This window comes from Lissotriton helveticus, chromosome 11, assembly GCF_964261635.1.
Source record: "Lissotriton helveticus chromosome 11, aLisHel1.1, whole genome shotgun sequence".
Lineage (NCBI taxonomy): Eukaryota > Metazoa > Chordata > Amphibia > Caudata > Salamandridae > Lissotriton > Lissotriton helveticus.
Window position 1 is genome coordinate 1,111,206,931 of NC_136072.1, and position 20,490 is coordinate 1,111,227,420.

At 41.1% G+C, this 20,490-nt stretch overlaps 1 protein-coding gene across 1 annotated transcript in view; it reads right to left on the reverse strand.

The window, feature by feature from the left end:
• LOC144791551 (solute carrier family 2, facilitated glucose transporter member 11-like) overlaps nucleotides 1-19,630 on the reverse strand; it is a 275,527-nt gene extending 255,897 nt beyond the window's left edge. The window contains exons 1-2 of the mRNA XM_078666268.1: nucleotides 19,526-19,630; nucleotides 15,944-16,104 (exon numbers count right to left, since the gene is read on the reverse strand). Of these exons, the coding sequence (XP_078522394.1) occupies nucleotides 15,944-16,104; nucleotides 19,526-19,609 (245 nt within the window). The 5' untranslated portion in view covers nucleotides 19,610-19,630. The remainder of the gene's footprint in view (nucleotides 1-15,943; nucleotides 16,105-19,525) is intronic.
• Between the last annotated feature and the right edge of the window lie 860 nt (nucleotides 19,631-20,490).

Genomic DNA, 20,490 nt, shown 5'->3' on the forward strand with positions numbered 1-20,490 from the left:
AATTTTTTTCAGTTGAACGGAATTTAATTTCAGCTTTTGTGTACAAGTGAGATTTGTAAGCTATTGGTACCGTTTCTCCCTCATTAGAGGTTAGGTACGTGAATCCACATCTTCCTGGGATGACTCGGATTACAAGGTTGCGTACGTTTTCGCTTGTTTGCAATTTTGTTTTAGCTAACATGTCTGTTTGCAATGATCTTAAAATTTCTGTGTGTTTCTGAGTCCAATTGATTGGTTTGAAATCAGGTTTTATTAATTCATAGAGAGGTTTAACCCTCTCCGCATAATTTAGAATGTATGTTCTTCCGAAATTCAGGAAACCTAGTATTGATTGTAAGTTCTTCAGCGTTTTAGGTGCTTGGAGTACAGCGCACTTCTCTAAGAAGTTGTCTGCTAGGCTTTTGCCTTCACGTGATAATTCATATCCTAAAAATAGGACAGTTAGATGGGCAATTCGTGACTTTTTAAAGTTGAATTTGTAACCCTCAGCTGCGAACCCAAGTATTATGGTGTTCACTCTTTTCAAGTGAGTATCCAGGTCATCATCTGTGAGATAGATGTCATCGACATACGATAATGCCTCATCATCATATATTTGTAATAACTCTGTTACCCTTGCTGAGAATAATCCTGGGCTATTCTTGAATCCCTGTGGGAGTCGACAGAAGTTTTTTTTGTGACCCCAATATTGAGAAAGCGGTCAAATACCTGCTTTCAGGTGCAATGTTTTGACAAAAGAATCCATTAGAGATGTCTAATGTCGTTTTGTATTTTTTGCGCACGATGTTATTCATTAGTGCTGCACTGTGTGAGTTTTGTACTGCAAATGTTTTGCAACAGGAGTTTAAGTGTCTGTAGTCCAAAACTAGACAATATGAATCGTCTGGCTTGGAGACAGGAAACAAAGGATTGTTCATTTGTGAGGTGCATGTTTCAATCACCCCTTGGTATTCAAGTTGATCTAAGATCTCCCTGACTTGCTTTTTAGCTTCTTGTTTAACTGGGTACTGCCTTTGTGCAGTGGGTTGACATTTTAACTGGATTTTGTGAGGAGGAGAGTCCTCATCCCATCCTACATGATTTTTATATAATGCAGGAGCTTGGGCTACTGCCCATTTTCTTGCAAGTGTATATTTTCTATGAATTGGAATATGATTTGAGAAGGCTGGCATAATCATTTCTTTGCCATGAGGGCACTCCCTGACAAAATCTGGTGGCCAGTCTTTCTCAGCTAAAAGGATGTCATAGCCTTTCGAAAGGTTATCCCAAAAGAGACCCCTTACTTTCCTAGTCTTATCTCCCTCTATACGCAATGTTATCTTGTACATTTTATGAGGTTTGCTAACTCTGGTATCTGCAGTTTCCACTTGAATGTATTCATTTTCTTTTTATTTATTTATTTATTTATTTATATTTAATTTTATAGAGCGCACAGCAACCGGAGGTTTCCCGGCGCTAAACCAGCAAGGAAGGTGTACAGTTGCATACATTATAGATCGAAAAGCCAAGTCTTTACATCTCTTCGGAACTTTAGGTAGTTGGGTTCAATTCGAATCGACAGAGGGAGAGAGTTCCACAGGGAGGGTGCCAGAAAAGCAAAAGATCGACCACCCATTCTGGCTCTCTTCGTCATGGGGATCAGAAGTTTGTGTTGACTGGATGAACGAAGAGTGCGGGAAGGAAGGTACGGATGAATTAGGGATTTCAAATACTGAGGGGCCCTACCAGTGTTAATCTTATGTATAATACAAAGAGCCTTGAATTTACAGCGATTGTTAATGCAAAGCCAATGGAGGCTACGACGATGCAGAGATGTGGAGGATTTATAAGGTAATTTACACAAGAGACGGACTGCCATATTCTGGACCGTTTGTTATTTCCGGATTACCTCTTTGCCCGCTCCCAGAAAGAGAACGTTGCCATAGTCCAGGCGAGATGTTATTAGCGCATGGACTACGGTTTTCTGGGTTTCCAGGGGAAGCATCCAGGTGATTTTCCTCAACCATCTGAGGATGGTTATACAATTTATTCGTGTCCACTGTCTCCAGAAGATTCATCAGGATCTTGCGAGCTATGGTCACTTCTGCTGCGCTGTCTAGCATTGTCTGGGCCCACTCTCCATTTTTCAGTTGTGTCCTCAGTATCCTCGTCATGTTTTAATATTTTAATACTGGCTACCTTCTTTCTTGGAAATTGTAATTTTTTACTTTGATGAGCAGGTTCCTTGTCTTTGGACTTGACGTGCTCTTCCCTGTGTTCTGACCGTCCTCTTCTTTCCGATTTCTGCGAGGAAGTCTGAAAAGATCGAGAGGGACGTGTATCAATATCTTGATATCTATCAAGTTTTTTCAAATTATCCCTATTTCTAAGGTTGTATCTTTTCTCAGAGGGCTCCCTCTGGGGAGACTTGTTTCCTCGGTCAGGAGATCTTTATCTTCGTTGAGGAGACCTTCCTCTGGACTGGAATCTTTTTTCTTTGGAGTGGATTGTTTATTACCATCCCAACTCTTTTTTGGCGTATTTAGATAATTTTTAATAAAGGTTTTTTCAGGATTTTCAGTTAGTTGGGGTTTTACTGGTTTCCCACCCAAACTATCTCTACCTAGTTCTTCATAGGATTTTTCTATGATTCTGGCAAGTTCAAATGGTTGTTCTGCTATATCTGTTTCCTTCAATTTCTGGCGGATCGCCACAGATGCTGCTTCTCCTTTTATGTTGGCTAGTAATATAGCCGAGACCTGCTTGAAGTCTTTCAGTAATTTCATACCCAGAGTTAAAGAAGGTTCTGGACCGTATTCATTTTGAATCTGTCTTAGCACATCTGGTATTACCGCCATGGACGGAACACCATGTGTTTTTGTGTAAATGGAAGCAAAAACGGTGCCCCAAGTGTCACAGTCCTCCACATGTGGTGCGATCCCCATTGGAAGACAGATAGTCAGAATTCTGTGTTTCTCATGAGCTGTAGTATTAGGAAATACTGCCTCAATTTGAGTTATTTTTTGTGCTAACCAGAATGGAATTTGTTCCCGTTTTGCGGGTACTTTCCCAAGACATGATTGTATGTTCTGTGGTGTCATTTTGTTTGTGTTCCCCAGATGAGGGATCAGCTGTGGCATGTTAATCGCAGGTTGGACTGTTGAAGTCCGCATTACATATTGGACTAATTGTCTATGTATTTTAATTAGTAATTTTAGCTGAGCTAAAAGTTCCCGGTCTGACATTTTATCAATGTTTGGATGTGGTGTGTAGCTGGCTAGAACCGGCCACGTTGCTCCTGGTCTACCTAGTGGACCGAGCCTGGTGATGTGATTTTTATGTTTTAGGGCGCCTTTAAACCAGAGCAGGTGCTCTTGGTAATTTAATGGGATTTCAACATCCTCGAAAGGAGTGTATTCTTCCGGAGGGGAAACAACCTTTACAACGCAACTATTACAACGCACTACCATTACAACGAAACTTTTACAACGCAAAAACCATTACAACGCATGTATTTACAACGCATGTTTTTACAACGTAGGTACCTTTACAACGCATACCATTACAACGTAAGTATTGGTAAGTATATAATTATATTTAAAATGTTATATGTTTGGGTTTTTTTAAGGGGTATTTTTAGGGTTCAGGGTCAGTTTTGGGTTTTTGGGTAAAGGGGTATTTTTAGGGTTCAGGGTCAGTTTTGGGTTTTTTGGTAAAGGGGTATTTTTAGGGTTCAGGGTCAGTTTGGGGTTTTTGGGTGAAGGGGTATTTTTAGGGTTCAGGGTCAGTTTTGGGTTTTTGGGTGAAGGGGTATTTTTAGGGTTCAGGGTCAGTTTTGGGTTTTTGGGTGAAGGGGTATTTTTAGGGTTCAGGGTCAGTTTTGGGTTTTTGGGTAAAGGGGTATTTTAAGGGTTCAGGGTCAGTTTTGGGTTTTTGGGTAAAGGGGTATTTTTAGGGTTCAGGGTCAGTTTTGGGGTTTTGGGTAAAAGGGTATTTTTAGGGTTCAGGGTCAGTTTTGGGTTTTTGGGGTACAGGGGTACAGGGTAAAAATAAAGTAAAATTAAATTTAAATTAAATTAATTAAATGAAATGAAATTAAATTATATTAATTTCAATTAATTTACATTAAAAAAATTAATATATACTTACCAATACTTACGTTGTAATGGTATGCGTTGTAAAGGTACCTGCGTTGTAAAAACATGCGTTGTAAATACATGCGTTGTAATGGTTTTTGCGTTGTAAAAATTTCGTTGTAAAGGTATGCGTTGTAAAAGTATGCGTTGTAACGTCATACATCCTTCCGGAGGTTCCTCTATTTTGTAATAGTGGAATTCATGTGTTACAGCGTTTGCTGCTGGAAGGTTTATCCATGAATAGAATACCTGTGTCTGCCGATATTCATGGGCCTCTACCACAAATATGACTGTACCACCTCGTGATGTTAGTCCATTTGCTATAAGTTTAAGAGTTATAGTTCTTCTTATATTTGCCGGGATGATTATAGCATCTGGGTCATTCTGTTGGATAGTTGTGTCATCTGCTACGAGTTGAGCTGCTATTCTAGCTCTCTCCATTTCGTCGTCACTTTCCACCATTTTACTGACAGAAAGTTTTGTTGCAGATCAAATTTCAAGGAAACAAAGATTAGGTGCACAATATTTTGGAACACTGTATCCTTCAACGTTGACTAAACCAAAAACTATACATAGGAATCTCTTCCTACTAAGTTCCGGCGGATTTCAACCTTTTACCCACTCCAGACGTCTATTGGAGTTTTTACGGGAAAAGGGTCTGTGTGAAAAAGCACGACTGAGTTACTCTAACGTCTTGCGTTAGATTTATCGCCTTACCAAACGTTGGGCGCCATGTAGTGTAAATCCTATATTCCCAATAGGCTCTGCGCATTGGAATAATATAAACAGCAGTGTAGACGTAGGACTGAGGTCAACTGGGTCTCTACTGACCATATGAGACTTAATTAGTTTTGCCAGCTCGCTCAGAGGTCACTAGAAACTTTCTCGAATAAACAAGCAGGAGTTTAACTTCCCTGGATAGACAAGAAGGGATTAGCTTCTGACAACCATAAAACATGACAACTTTGCTCCCTCAGAATAAGAGTGTATCTCTAGAGTCGTGTGAAAACAATAGACAGCTATTTCACTCAGTCAATTGTGCATACTTAGTTTCACCAGAGTGCAGAGAAATAGAGAGACGGGCGTTTTCAATAAAAGGTGTTATTTATTGAGCAGTCTTCTTTCTCATGCAAGAGAAATGAATTGCCACAATTGCAATACTTATAGTAAAGTAAAGTGCGTACAGTAAAAGGAGTATTATAAAATAATACTGTAAAAGCATTGATATGGTTTCTTAGCCATATGATACTTTAAAATAGATAAAATATATACATACATAAATACATTGACTAACGTACTCAACTGGTGCTTCTAAATACGCCTACCCCGGTGTACCTGACCTAAGCCTAATACGAGGGAAGGAGTAAGTAAGTTGCAGTTTAAGTTAAGTTGGTTTTGCCAAGAATCTGAATCAAGAATTCTCTTTAAGGGTTTAGTCAGCTCCGTACCTGGGTAATAGAAAGCATGAGGTCCGGTATCTCTCTCTCAGGACTCGATATCCCAGCAACCCGCAAGGGCGGCTCAAAACACCGGAGCTGGATTTTCTCGGCTGGAGAAAAAAGACAGCGTCTCTCTCAGTGCGTCAAAAGAGAGGGGCGGCGTCCATGGGCTCTCGCATCAGCTGGGCTCTCGGGCAAGTAGATAGCCGCTCTGCTCCAAACCATCGTGTGTTTGCTAAGGCAACGTTGGTATATTTATACCTGAAAGGTGCCGGGTTTGACGTAAGGTTGGACATAAGACGTCAATAAAGATGTCACTAAGAACTGGCCGTTCTTTCAGTGCTCAAAGGAGTTCTAGGACAAATCAAAACAGAAGCATGGGGATTTCCCAGGTTGCTGGAGGTTTGCTTTGTTTAAAGAACGCGTTGTACTCTCTAGGAGTCTGGGGAAGTAGCCTTGCTTAATTTGGACTGCATGGGCTACGACTAAATATGGATATGATTCTTATGTCTTTATAAGGATATTATTTATTATAGCCACATAAGGGCATTAATTAGGAATATTGAATTAGGGTCCTAGATAGAAATACAACAGGGGAATCGTAGGAATGAGCAGCAAGATAGGTTTGAATGAGCTAGTAATAGCAGCAGATTGATTGATGGCGGTATTGAGAAGTAACTGCTGGGTAGAAACCTCTTCATCTTCATCATTTTTGTCAGTAAGTAAAACATCTAAGGTCCATAGGGTGGCAACATCCGATACTAGCAGATTCAAATTGTTTATGGTTCCTGAAGGTGTTCTATGAAGTAAATCATCTTTAGGTTTCTTAATAGCAAAGAATTTAGTCAATTTTAACTTCCTAATGTATTTAAAAACATCAATTCTCGTCTGAGCATGGTTGAAATTACTTTCTGGACAGAACGTGAGACCCAGAATGTGAGATTGATAACAGTGTTGTCACTAAGCTGTACTTTCTTCTCCATCTGTTGTTGGGCTGTTTTTTGCCTTTCAAACTTGGTGTGTTTCCTCCTTGCACACTATGTCAGGTTGCGCCTTTGTCTTGTGGTTGTTGAGGATTCCGCGGCCGAGGGGTCTGATGGCGATCCCGCCATAAAAAATCGAGTTCTTCCACTAGGGTGAGTTTACCCATATCTTCCCCCTTGTTCACTTTGACCCTATTGCCATCCTCAGAATCAGTTTCACTCTGAACTGAACTCATATCTGATCGAGAGGCAGTCTGGGATTCACTATCATGATTCTCTAATCTAGCACTTTGCCCCGCTGGATTAGATTTAGAGAAATATTTGAGTTTAATGCAATCATATTTCCTCTAGAAAGAAAAGATTTGACCAGACCCCATTACTGACCTCTTGCTGCTGCTAGTGTGATATTGTTTTCATGTGGGGCTGTGGGGGAGCAAAGACTACAACCCCCAGCTCGCCCAGCGGGTGGACGTCGCCAACGATGATTGAAAGCGCTAGGAAGGGCTTATCAGCCGGCCAAGGCTCCTGCAGCGCAGGAGCCCCTTTACTGACCTGCTACAGCTGCCAGTGTGATCTTGTGTTCGTGTGGGGCTGCGGGTAGCAAAGACTACAACCCCCAGCTCGCCCCAGCAGGAGGACGCCGCTATTGCTGATTGAACACCCCAGGTGCTTATAAACTGGCGGTATGGAGGAGGCCCATCCTCTTTGTCCGAGCTTCTGCTGATCGAAGTAGAATATCATAGTCGGCAAAAGGACACCAGCTGCGTATTATTGAGGGCTGGAGCTGAGTAAGTCTGCCTTTATGTTTTTTGGTCATATTGACCTAACCTGTGGAATACATATCTAGTAAAATGGGCAGAAGAATGGTGAGGGGGCACAAAGCCAAAAACTGACCTGCCCAGCACTCCCAAGCGTACCACCATTGACAGCTTCCTGGCCCGTGCTGTTTGGGTATTATCTAAAGAAATTGATATAGCGGAGCAGCGCTTGTCCATTACTGCATCTAGCAAACCGGGGGTTTTGGAGGTAGTGGGGGTGCCCAAAATGTAACATCTGCCAAAGCAAAGCTGGGCCTAGGTAATGACCAAGATGACCAGCATGCTGGAGGTACAAGTGAATCTATCTGTCAGACTCCAACACCTTTTGAATTTAGCAGGGATCATCCTATATCATCTCAGAATCAGCAACACCAAGAGCTGCTAAAAACCCGAATGTGGCTCGCCAACCAGCAGCAAAACGTAAAAGAAAGACTCTTGTTGACTCAAGAGCTCCCAATGAACTGCTATTGACAGGGGGATTATTGACATCATTCTATGGACACCCATTTGTGGACACCATTTTGAGATAAATTAACATCTGTTATCAGTAACCTATTGAACCCACTTAAGGAAAGGCTATGTAGGGTGGAGGAGGAATTGAAAAAAGCCAATGTTTGGGAGCCAAATACAACAGGCCGAGAGACTCCCATCAAAAGGCACTTGTTTAGAATAATGCCGTAGGTGGTGAGCCCCCACACACTGAGGGTTCAACCAGCCCCAGACTTGATGTGATGTCGAGCAAAAATGCACCAGAGCCTAATAGAAATTTTCCTAGGATTGACATCAGGGTACATCATAAAGGAGGTCCTAATCAACACGCCCCTAATACCGACAATGGTCTGCCCCCACAAGACCTAGCTACCATCAATTTGCCACCTGCTTGTTGTCCATATGTGGCTGTCCTAATTAATATTCCACCTTTAAAACTAGGGGTTAGGGAAACCACAGAATGTCTGAAGAATAAGGTGGTTCATTGGCTTAACAACAGACATTTATTTTCCCCTAGTAGAGCTCACAAAATCTTGCTCACAAGGAGAGTTGGGTGGATTGGGCCTCCGAAAAAAAACCTTGGGGGTGATTGCATTATAATTAATCTTAAGAACCCGGGAACTGCAAGTGGTATCCACAAAACGACAGGGGCATTATTGATGGATACACAAGACGTGAACATGCTCCCACTTTGTTGTTTTTATCCAACATTTGAGGGGCTTAGACCAATGCCCAAGTGGTGTATCTAACTTTCAAATAGTGAGGGCTACCCAAAGCTTGTACCCACTCTGTGGGCCAGAATTTGCAATGCCCAACAGATCCAAGCCGTGCTGGGAACTCCAGGGATCACCAGAGCAGGTATTATACAAGAAATTCCATAGCTAACCAGATAATGCAGCAATCCCCAGAGGTTTCTACTCTTTCCACGCAGGCACCCTCTATCTGCAGGATTGTAGTAGCTAAGTGCGATAAGACTATCAGCGATGATAAACTTAGTACCGCCAAAAGTGTACCTACTACTTACCTGGCAGAACGGCCCCATACAGAAGAGTTCAAGTTCATAAATTGGAATGTGAATGGATTAGCAAACGAGGATGCAAATATTGATTGGGTCAATACCATTTCTATTTATGACATCATGGCCCAGATGCATGAAGCTAAAAACCGCTCGCAAAGGGGCAGATTCTCAGAATCTGCCCATTTGCGACCGGTATTTTTGCATTTGGGATGCATCATCCCAAATGCAAAAATCGCAAATTGAGAATTCTCTAAATTGCAATTACTTGCATTTAAGGGATCTCAAATTGAGATTCCTTAAATGCAATGCATTACAGTTTAAAAAATAGCGATTTCGCTAATAGGGCTCGCAAATTACCAGGAAGTACAACTTCATGGTAATTTGCAAAAACTTTGAAAAATGCACTAAACTGCATTTTTCAAAGTATCATGTGGCGCACACACATGCCCTAAGGGCATGTGTGTGCGCAACATATGTGCGCAGATCAATTTCAGGGGTGCAACAGGGTATCCTTTGGACACCCCTGCACCCTTGAAATCGCATTCTCATTTTGCGATTCGCTAATTGCGATTCGCAAATTGAAAATTCTTCCCATTCATTCCTATGGGCAATCGCAATTATGGAATTTTAAGAAATCGCTATTTTTAAAGTGATTTCTTCTTGCATACAATTTTGCTATTCCTTATTATTGATTCCTTATTTTTCGTTAATAAGGAATCGCAAAATGGATGCTTGGTGCATCTGGGGGCATATGTCTACAAGAAACCTGGTGCATAAGTCCGGTACATGTGGAAGGATATTCCTCACACTTCCTAGCAGCCATAAGATCACAAGCTGGTTGAGCAAAACGGGGGCTACAAACACTTCTTTCCAATAAAATCTCCGTTAATGTTAGAAAAGTTGCATTCATGGACCCCAATGCACAAATGATGTGGTTAGGTAAAAAGGGGGGGAAAGACCTGATAATTGTAAAATTCTATAACAATATTTTTGACTCTACACGTGGTAATGTGGCATCAGCTCTTAATCATGGCTCAGAAACTTTTTTATCTCCAATCAACATGGAGTATGTTTTACTCTGGGCAGGAGATTTTAATTTACAGGCATGTGGAGTACTTAACAACAAGGCATGTGGCCACATATATGAGGAAGGAGAGGGAAACAAACATGTTTGCCACCACGACTTTGGGGAAGCACTAAATCAGATGATCACTAAATATGATCTTCAACTTCTAGGGGGGGCTGTGATCCAAATGGGGATTTAGCCTCAACTTTTATAGGGCGAAACCTATGCTCCATTATAGAGCATGTATCAGTCTCCGCCCCTGCTACCTGCATGTGTGGCAACCTTAGAGTTGTACCCTCCTTATTTAGTGATCATAACTTGCTTTAACAAACTTTCTTCTACTGGGGCAAAAGAAATTATGTATTTGACTTAGCAAATCACATTGACCGGGTTAGGACTAATGGCATTAGAATTAAATGGACGGGTGTTGACCCATGCTCGATTATGAGAAAAATAGTTGTTTCTAATCACAAGGACATAACATACTGTCTCCAGGATAAAATCGCCCCACTATTAGTGACTGAGAATTTCTGTTCCATCGTAAATTCCATCAAATCACTTTTAACAAAGATCCCTGGGCACTCATGTAACAAAAAAAGGGGTGGTTTGATGGTACTTGTACTAAAGCTTTACAAGTCTTAAGACATGCCTTGTCTAAATCACCACAAGATTTATTAACCATCAAAACTCTACGGCGTGAGTACAAAATAGCTATATCTGCCCGGAAAAAAACACTCAAGGTCGAAGCATGGGAAAACTTGGCTATCTCGCTAAAAACCACGAATAACAAACGTTTTGTGACACAGTAAATGCTCCCTTTCTGAAGAGTTATAATCTCCCAGATTTCTGTTCTTTTTGTTCTTCAGATAACTGGGTGACATATTTTTCAATTTTTTTTTCACAATAACGGGGAGATGATGGGAGGGTCTGAGTGGCAGTTACGAGAGGAAAGATATCTCCCTCTGAATATCACTAATGCTGAAGTCCTCTAGGCAATTCAGGTGAGTGCCGGGGGGCGGGCTCCAGACTCGGATGGTGTACCAGTTGAAGTGTTTAAATCTGCCCCTGTATAATAGGTACCCATCCTTACACGAGTGTTTATTTCAGCTGCCACTGATATAATCCCACAGACATTGGGAGAATCAATCATCATACCCATATTTAGAAAAGGAGATAAAACAGATCCTAGAAACTATCACCCAATTTCACTCTTAGACACTGCTTTGAAAGTGATGAGCAGGGTTTTGTTGCTAAGATTCGAGGATTGAATACTGGAGTACTTGGTTTTAACCCCAGTGCAGTTTGGGTTCAGGAAACGACGTGGGGCCATTCAGCAATGCACTAATTTAGAGCTACTTATCGGCAAGTATTCTAGGGCAAAGGCAGATACCCTATATTTATGCTTTGCCGATTCAAGTAGTACATTTGATCTGGTCGTTTATAATTTACTCTGGCCATCCCTGATCCCTATTGGAGCACCAAAGGCAATTATTGTGTTTCTCTCTTGTCAGTACGAGAACTTAAGTAGCCAAGTTTGTTTTTGCCCTCAGGGGGAATGTTCACCTAAATTTAAAGTGGGGCAGGGGATACGGCAAGGATGCGTATTAGCACCAATTTTATTATCCCTTTTTATTAATGGGGTAGATAATTATCTACAGACAATACAGGCCGGTGCCACTAGGGTGACAGGTCATCCAATACCCATCTTATTGTATGCGTACGACGCTGTACATTTAGCAAGAACTCCCGTAGGCCTCCAGAGACTGATGGAAGTGTTTTCAGCATTTATGACACAAAGGAAAATGGTAATTAACACATCAAAAACATTAACCATAATCTGTGGGCCCAAACCAAAACCCGGCCAAATATTTTTTATTGACAGTACCCCAATTAATACTGTTAATTCCTTTTGTTAGCTTGCCATTTTATTTTCGGATAACTGCTCCTGGTCCCAACATATTTTAAACATCAGAGCTAAAATGAGCAGTGCAATTCAAGGGATTTTTACATTTTCTTCAAAATTAGGGAATCGAGCTATTAACAAGATGGTAGCTATATATAAAGTGGAAGGAGCAAGTAAAGCCATTTATGGGGCAGGTATTTGGGGCCACGTAAAGAGCAAGGTCCTGCAAATACAAGAAAATTGTTTCCTGAAATGTTTACTGTATTTACCACCATCTGCTTCAAACTCTATTGTACATCACAAGGTGGGTCTCCAGTGTTTAGAAGACATTTTATTGGTCGGACCACTGTTTTTATGGGCCTCGATTTTGAAAAGGGAAGAAACTGCTTTTACCAAATCAATTATTTTCGATTGTCTTAATTTGCACAATGCACAAAAAATTCCGTCGCTATTTTATATTAATTCCTCTTTAGAAACGTTTTTTGAGATATCAGTATGGTCAGTATGGTCAGTATGGTCAGAGGCATCACAAATATTGCCCCATACAAAGAAGGAGATCAGAGACTCCTATTTACAATATAGGCTGGGTTTGAAATCAAAGACTGAGCAGAATAAACCTACTATCGCCCAATACAAATCGTATAGCTTAGAGGAGGGTGCTAATAACTACTTGTCATATGTGGCCTATGTCCAGCACTATTTTGTGCTACTAAGATTGAGATTTGGCTTGTTTATCACCTTGTTGCATTTCCAAAAATGAGGACTCATCCATCCGATGCAGAACAATGGAGCTCGGCCTGTTTGCGGGCAGGGAGTCCGTGAGGTGGAAGCAGTCATCTTCTGTAAAGTTCAATAGATGAACTGTCCCAGATGCTCTTGATACTCCAAAGAGGGCACAGAGTCCAAAGTTAAGTGCTGATTTTGGAGATATTTATTTAAATAAACATGTCGATATGACACTTTTTGCCCTGCAGAAGTAGCAGAGGCCACCCCCGAAGGGGGCCTCAAGGGCAGGCGCCTTAACGGCCGCCCGAGCCGTCAAGGAACGAAGCCGGTTGGCGCACGTTAGCGCCACCAGGAATTGCCATACGGCAAAAAGCGCCCAAGGCCCTCCCCAAGAACAAAGGGAAAAAGGAAGGGGGAGGGGGATATAAGGTGATGCTCCCACTGGGCATCTCACCTTTTTCATCATGGAGCTTGGGCAGCTGCACCAACAATTTTGAGTCCCACCCACCCACACCTAAAACAGCAGCGTTGCAGTGCTGACATAGACAAAAAGAAATAAGGGTTCAACGATTGGCGATTGAGACACACCGGGCAGTGTGTGGAAGGAAGGCACTCACTTTGGCATGTCTCACGGCTGAGTGAAGCGGTCTAACAAGAAGGGGTAGCAAATGGAGAAGGCACTCCCAGGACTCGCCGGACGGCAGGGCACAAAATAGTCCAACATGGTAGCGAGCTGAGGCCTAACTCCAGGAAGAGGCTACCCTCATGCGATGAGACTGCAAAGAGAGTGCAAATCCAACCAAAAGGGGCGGAAACAAAAGGTGTATTGGTTTGTTTATGGAAACACACCGACAGGGCGGTGTGTAGAAGGAGGGCCACACACTCTCAGATGTCACACGGCTGGGTGAGTACGCCTGACGAACAATTGGGGTAGCAAACGGAAACAGCACTCGCAGTTCAGCCTCTGCCAAACAGCAGGGCGCAGGAGAGACTAGCAAGGTAGCGAGTTGGGCTTGGCTCCGGGAAAAGGCTACCCCCCTACACGCAAAGGGGCGTGGAATACAACAAAGAACAATCTACAAGCTGTCAGGGTGGTTTACTTTCCTAGGATATGCAAATGAGCAAAAGACAAGCCAGTGATTTATGGTCAGCTGATGATTTATGACTGATGATTTATGATGCCCATGCAGAATGATTTGTGATAACAAAATGATGACAGATTTGTGACCAAATGATTTATGACAGCCCGATGATTTATGACCATGATTTATGGCGGCTGATTTCTGACGATCAGGCAGAGCGATTTATGACAACAAGATGATGAACGATTTGTGACAAATGATTTATGATACCTAATGATTTATGACCCACGAACTTATGATGTCCAAATGACACTGAGCCATAACCAATTGTGATAATGTATGATAATGATTTATGACCCCGGCCTGAGAAGGTATCCAGGGGAGTTGTACAAATATGACGTATGTCATGAGAAATAAAACTGCGGCCAACAACCACCACAAAAATAATGTCTGTTGGCTGTGTGTAGTAATACATGTACACGGGTTTGGTAGGGTTCCGGGGATGGGCACAGTGCGGTCGTTATGGCCTTCATCACATATAGTATCGCTGCGATTTGCATCTGTATATTTAAAGTGACAGAAACACCATGTGGTAAAGTTGCATATAGCCATGGAAAAATACTGCCTCACTCGAATTATCTATTGCTTGTAAATAACAGTTGTTAACATAAATACATGAATAAATAACTGATTCAACTGGTCAAATACTAATTGTATACAATCTTTAAATATCATTCCAATTACACTCTTAGACTAAAGAACACCCGTACAGCACAATATTAAAAGCTTAAATACATTATATACACTGTGTACTGTTATGGGCAAAATATTGAAATTGGAAAACCAATTTATATGGATGCTACAAATGTCACTAATAAAGAATTATTTATTTGGCATTCATTACCAGTGAAAAAGCTCACAGCTTATCATGTCACTTAACTAAAAATGTATAATATAGCAGATTGAAAGCAATCATATAAATGAAAGTATATATACATGATTAAAGTTGCCCATATGTCCAATTACAAGTATTAAAAATCTGAAATTAATGGTTCTTGAGGCCATTTTTGTGATTGGTTCTTGAGGCCATTGGTCAAGGATATACCATCCTTTCATAAGGACACAAATGATTTACTTTGCCTCTTAAATACTATCAGTTTTGACTCCAAAACTGATCTCTGGATAACAATGGATATTGAGGCATTACATACGAACATTCCTAAAGAACTTCGAGACATACAGAATCTCCTTCATGATTCTAATGTGGATATCACCACCCCTATTTAGTTTGTAATGAACTGTGTCAGAATGGCCCTGACCGAAAATGTTTTTGAATGTGACAACACACTGTACCATCAGATATAGGGGACATCAATGGGCAGTAACTTCACCCAAGTGTAGGGTGCCTCTATGTCTACCAGTTTGAGTGTGATAATGTATACACCAAAAGCAATCCTTACAACACTAACATTGTACTATGGCAATGCTCTATGGACGATGTACTGATCCTTTAGTGGGGTGACCTTGAAACAGCAAAAATAAAATTGGTATAGATTAATACAAGAGATCCATTCTTGAAATGTACCCACACTATTGATAAGATCACTATCACTTTCTTAGATCTTAATATCAAGATTGTAAACAATTAAGTGGTTACTAAGGTGAATGAAAAACCCACTGATAAAAATACCCTGCACCAATTTGATAGCCATCACCCACGATTGCTACAGGAGAATCTACCATTCAGTCTGTTTCGGCATATCAGACACAACTGTTCTGACATAAGCACCTTTGAACAACAGGCAGAAAGACTGTTGGACAAACTGAAAGCTCATAAGTACCCACCTAGAATCATCGGTTGTGCAAAGAAACGTACGAATAGAACAGTTAGAGTTGTGTCTCAGTTTAACTTAAGTTTTGGTCTTGAGTTTAACTGAGACCCAAACTTTTGGTCTCTGTTAAACTTAAGACCAAAACTTAAGTCTTGTGCTGCACAGCAGGGTTGTCCAACTCTATGCTGGAATTTCAATATATCTGCATTTGCTAAATGTACATTTGATCAATCTACATCAAAATCATGTACATGGTCCACGGATACCCTAATATTTTAGAATTGATCCAGCACTAACAGCCCTAGGTGGAGTAACTCAGATATATACCCAACATAGGTCTGGTCTTTCTGGCATGCTTCAGCAGAATCAATCAAATAGCATTGTTTGAGATAATCAACTATCTCCACCTGTTCAACTTGGAGCACTCTGTTGCTATAACAGTCTATGTTTTGAGATCACATTGCATACTTACATTCCATATTTTCTAATTAGGTAGGCAGACCCCAGTGACCCAAGCAGTCCTCCTAAGCTAAAGATGGAAATGGTGAAGGACCACAGTAAAGTGAGAGTTTCTTCAGGGGCTGGGGAATTGTACCGATCCATCCAGGTTTGGTTGATGAAGGCCTTAATGAACTGCAAAAAATAAATGTTTTATTTATATAATCAAGCTGTTGTTGTTGAGCTACAGGGCTAACCTTGATACATTGTACCCTTGTGAAGCGAGAGGGGTGTACTACAAAAGGCTGAGTGCCCACTGAGAATGAGTGCAATTGAGTAGCAACAAATCCACAATACAATTGTTGACTACGTGGCTTTTAATTCACAAACAAATGAGTGTGTGTTTTTAACGGTGCTTAGTAGTTAACAGGAAATGTAAGAAAAACTGCATTTGAATCTTGACGTTCATGAGATAGGTGGGAGTGTGGACATAACTCAACCCCTAATATGAGTTTGCTTGGGGAACAAGGGACCCAATAATCACTGGAAAATGAATCTACAGTGTATAATGCATGCTTGCACACATAGTCACCTGCCAAGACTCCATAAGCGACAGTGATTATTTACGCATTATGATACTGGCACATATAGAGCCAGTCCAAAAACTGTTTTTCATTTTCAGGTTGAACACCATAAAGGAAGATAAAAACCAGACTAAGGGCAACTACATAGCTGCCCATTTTAGGTGCAGATTCCTGCATATTTTGCTTAAAAATAGGTAGAACCTTAAAATACCATAGAGGAAAAGTGAATCGCCCATGACCCAGTAGGGCCAATTCTAAGGGCTGAAAAATGTTTGCTTTAGGGTAATAGGACCATAATATATTCCTCATCCTTTTTCCCCCCATTTTAATATCATCAGTAACTCCACAAATAAAGGGATACCTTGGAGTTAAAGAATGATTTTTCATCATTAAGCCCCCGGGTCTACTTCTCCTAAGTGCTCCCTAAAATATAGTTGAGCCCACCCTGACTTTTAGGAGTCAGGGTGAACCCGATGATGAAGCATGACACTACCAGAGTGTGTGAGGGATATATAACAAAAAGGAATCTTTTCCTTCCCTTCCCCTAAGCAGACGGTGTACCACCTCAGGAGAAGAGTGCCCCACGTATCACACGCATACAGGGCGGGATACTTTATGTCTGGCTAGTATTAAACTAGGGAGGAAGTATCCCACCAGCACCTCTTCCAGCCTGTGGGAGAACCTCTTCACCCTCCTGACTTGGGAGAGGGTTTTCCCACCTTTCTCTAGGTCAATATTTAGTGATAAACTCCATTAAATAAGTGTGGGTGAGGATTAACACCAATAAACAAATGTGTGCCACGATAAGTTCCGATCACTAATTGTGGTAAGGGCGTAGCCCCAATAACCAAATGCTGTTGAGTTAAAATCCAAATACTGAAATGCTAATGGAGATTTGCATCAGAGACTAAGTGTCAGTGGGGTTGAAACACAAACAAACAATTGTGCACATGCATAAGCACCAATAAAAATGGATGTGTGAGACTACGCACTAATAAACAAGTGTCGCTGGGGCTCTTCTAAGACAGGTGTGGGTGGGGCTAACAATCTGTAAGCAAGTATGATTATGACTATGTCAAAATAAGCAAGTGCAGGTGGGGCTTCCCATATTGTTTGAATTGTTAATGTATAACACAGTGCAGTAGTTGACTGGCAAATTAGTTGTATAGCAATCTACTGAACAACACGGCCTATCCCATCACTCTTCAAATCCATTCCGAATGGTATACACTAATGGCCCGATTCACAAAGGTAAACTTAGACCTGACATCTAAATTTAGAGCTAAAGTCTAAGTTTAGATTTCTCGTCTAAACTTAAGGGGCCAGTTAATTGAGCCCTTCGACTTCAGGCCTACACTTAAACTTCAGGTCTAAACTTAGACTTCTAGTCTAAGTTTACCTTTGTAAATCGGGCTCTAAGTAAGTTAGCACCACTGTAATGTAATGTAATGTAATGGTGTCTTGTAAAGCACCTGAATCACCCCACATGGGGTATCTCCGCGCTGTAGACCACTGGGGAACCCGTCCTGGCTTTCCCTGTGAGATGGTCCCTACTGGGTATCTCCAAGGTGAAACCAGGCATCCCCGGCGTATGTGGGGGGCCGTTGTGGAGATGAGGCAAGCTAATGCCCAGAGTTGCCGAGTGTGATCCCTGGTTAGAGTAGGCACCGAGGCAAGAATTATCGAGTCCGCTGACCCTGGTCCACGACCCTGCCGCGTCAGGAATTGAACCCTGGTCCCGGGCCGTCCTCCCTTTCCGGGTCTGCCGCCTCTAACCAGTGAGCCACACCACTCCACCACTACATTCAAATGATATTGCAAAGAGGTGAGTAATAGATCCCCAATGTAAGTGAAATAAGAAAAATAAAATAATAAGTATAAAAAAGAAAAAACATCAATCTAGGGATATTTAAAACACTTTAATAATTTACATTTATAAATATCTAAAATAACCTGTAAAAAAAGATGACTGAGAGAACATCATACTAACTAAAATGTTAAAATAAATACTGTTAATATTATAATAATATTAGTTTATTTGGAGGTAAATTATACAACGCAATACAATAAATAGATTAAAAGGGGGATATTTGAGAGTGCGGGGTTCTCCCAGACATATATTTATATAAATATTGTTGTTTTTATCATTAGAATTAGTAGTAATATATAAAGGAATAAGAGAACAATAAAGATACTGTAATCATCAAATAAAGAAAAATATAAAATGAGAAGGATAAGGGATGATGTAACTTTAAAGATATTCAACTTAATTATTTAAGTGGTGGAGTTAGGAATAGTATTAGGGTTAGAGTATGGTGAAAAAAGCAATCATATAATTATCGAATTTAACAATAGGAAAGGTGTGAGTGTTTTGTTTAGGAAAACATATCATTAGTTTAACAATCATAAATCACCATGCAGTCAAGTAAAAAATTACCAATTACCTGGATTTACAAAATTGAAATTGAGGTAGTTGCAGGGATGCAGTTGTGGGGTCAGGGTAGTGGTAAAATATGTACACAATCTTATCTTTGCAGTGTGGTGACACATAATGTAGTGCCCAAAACCATAGTGGTAGACAATGCACTAAGATGCACCTGTCAGATCTAAATGACAGAGATGGACACACAGAGTGTGACTGAGAGTTAGTTCACCCCTGTGGGACACAGGGAAAATTAATAGGAGGATGAGCTGAGAACTCATTACCCCCTGTAGTTGCAAATGCAGACTTTAGGAAGTGTACACAACGTTTGTATAGGCACACACATGATATACTTCAACTGTGAGGATATGTTCCTGGATACAATACTAGTCCCAGGAGAACTGAACTACTTAAGGTGCTTTTCTTCACAACTCCATTTGAAATCTATGGGTTTTTAGACGACATATCTAGATAACTGTGTTTTAAGTGTCATTGTTTTGCTCCAGATAAATCTTCCATTGGACCCCAGGTTAATGCATGGCTGAATGGAAGAAAGGATCTCATGGTGCCTTCAGCATAAGACAAGGCCAACACAAGGGAGCCCACTCACCTCTGAAGGGGCATTGACCACTGAAATGTGGAAACCAAAGAGGAACATGGATCCAATGCACAGCACGGAGTTAAGGAGGAACATTAACCAGCACTGGAACTGGAAAGAGAGAAAAATTGTAGCATAATTAGTCATTAGTCTGAACACATTCCTAATTCAGGCGCAGGGACAGGACATATCTTCAGGGCTATAAAGTCCCACAAAAACACCCTTAAACAAGCCAAATCCAACCCTGAACATGGTCAAAGGTGGAGTGGCTGATTGGGAGATATTATCTAATTTCCAAGAATTCTAATCCCACAGCAAGGTCAGTGGGAATGAGGCACTGTTTGTCACATGGTTGTCTGCTATCAATGCATGACAGTTAGTTCTTACAGCTCACTCCACCACTGTACCAATAGGCCTTTAAAACACACAAATCAGATGAGCTCATATCTGTTCCTGTTAAAATCCCTAAAACATATTGCTATATCTGTTTCATGATTTCATTATTTCTTTAACATGGGTCTGAATGACAAATGTAATCATGTCCTGAGTTCAGCATGGAGGTTGTTTTACAGAGGGTAGTGGGTAAAAGAGGTACTCAACAACTAGGACCTGATTTTGAGTTGGGTAGTCTTAGAAAATCAATGGACTCATGGTGGAAGTTTTATATCGGGGGAAAATCCAGCAGTGGAAGTTCCTAAAGCATTTCAAAACACAACTGTTACAGCTCTACTGGACCTCATTGTACCTAGAAAGAAAATGTTCACACTTTTCAATGTCTTCATCTTACTACTATCTATGCACTTAGAAATTCCCACATTGACTGTATTTCGCTTAGGGGATCATTATGGTGGGTGGGCATCAGTCCGCCTGCCATCGTTGCAGTGCTGGGACCGCTCACCAGACGTGCCTTGTCCCACCAAACATACTATGATGCGCCCACCAGTATGGCCGGCGCACCCAGGGCCTTCAACATTGCT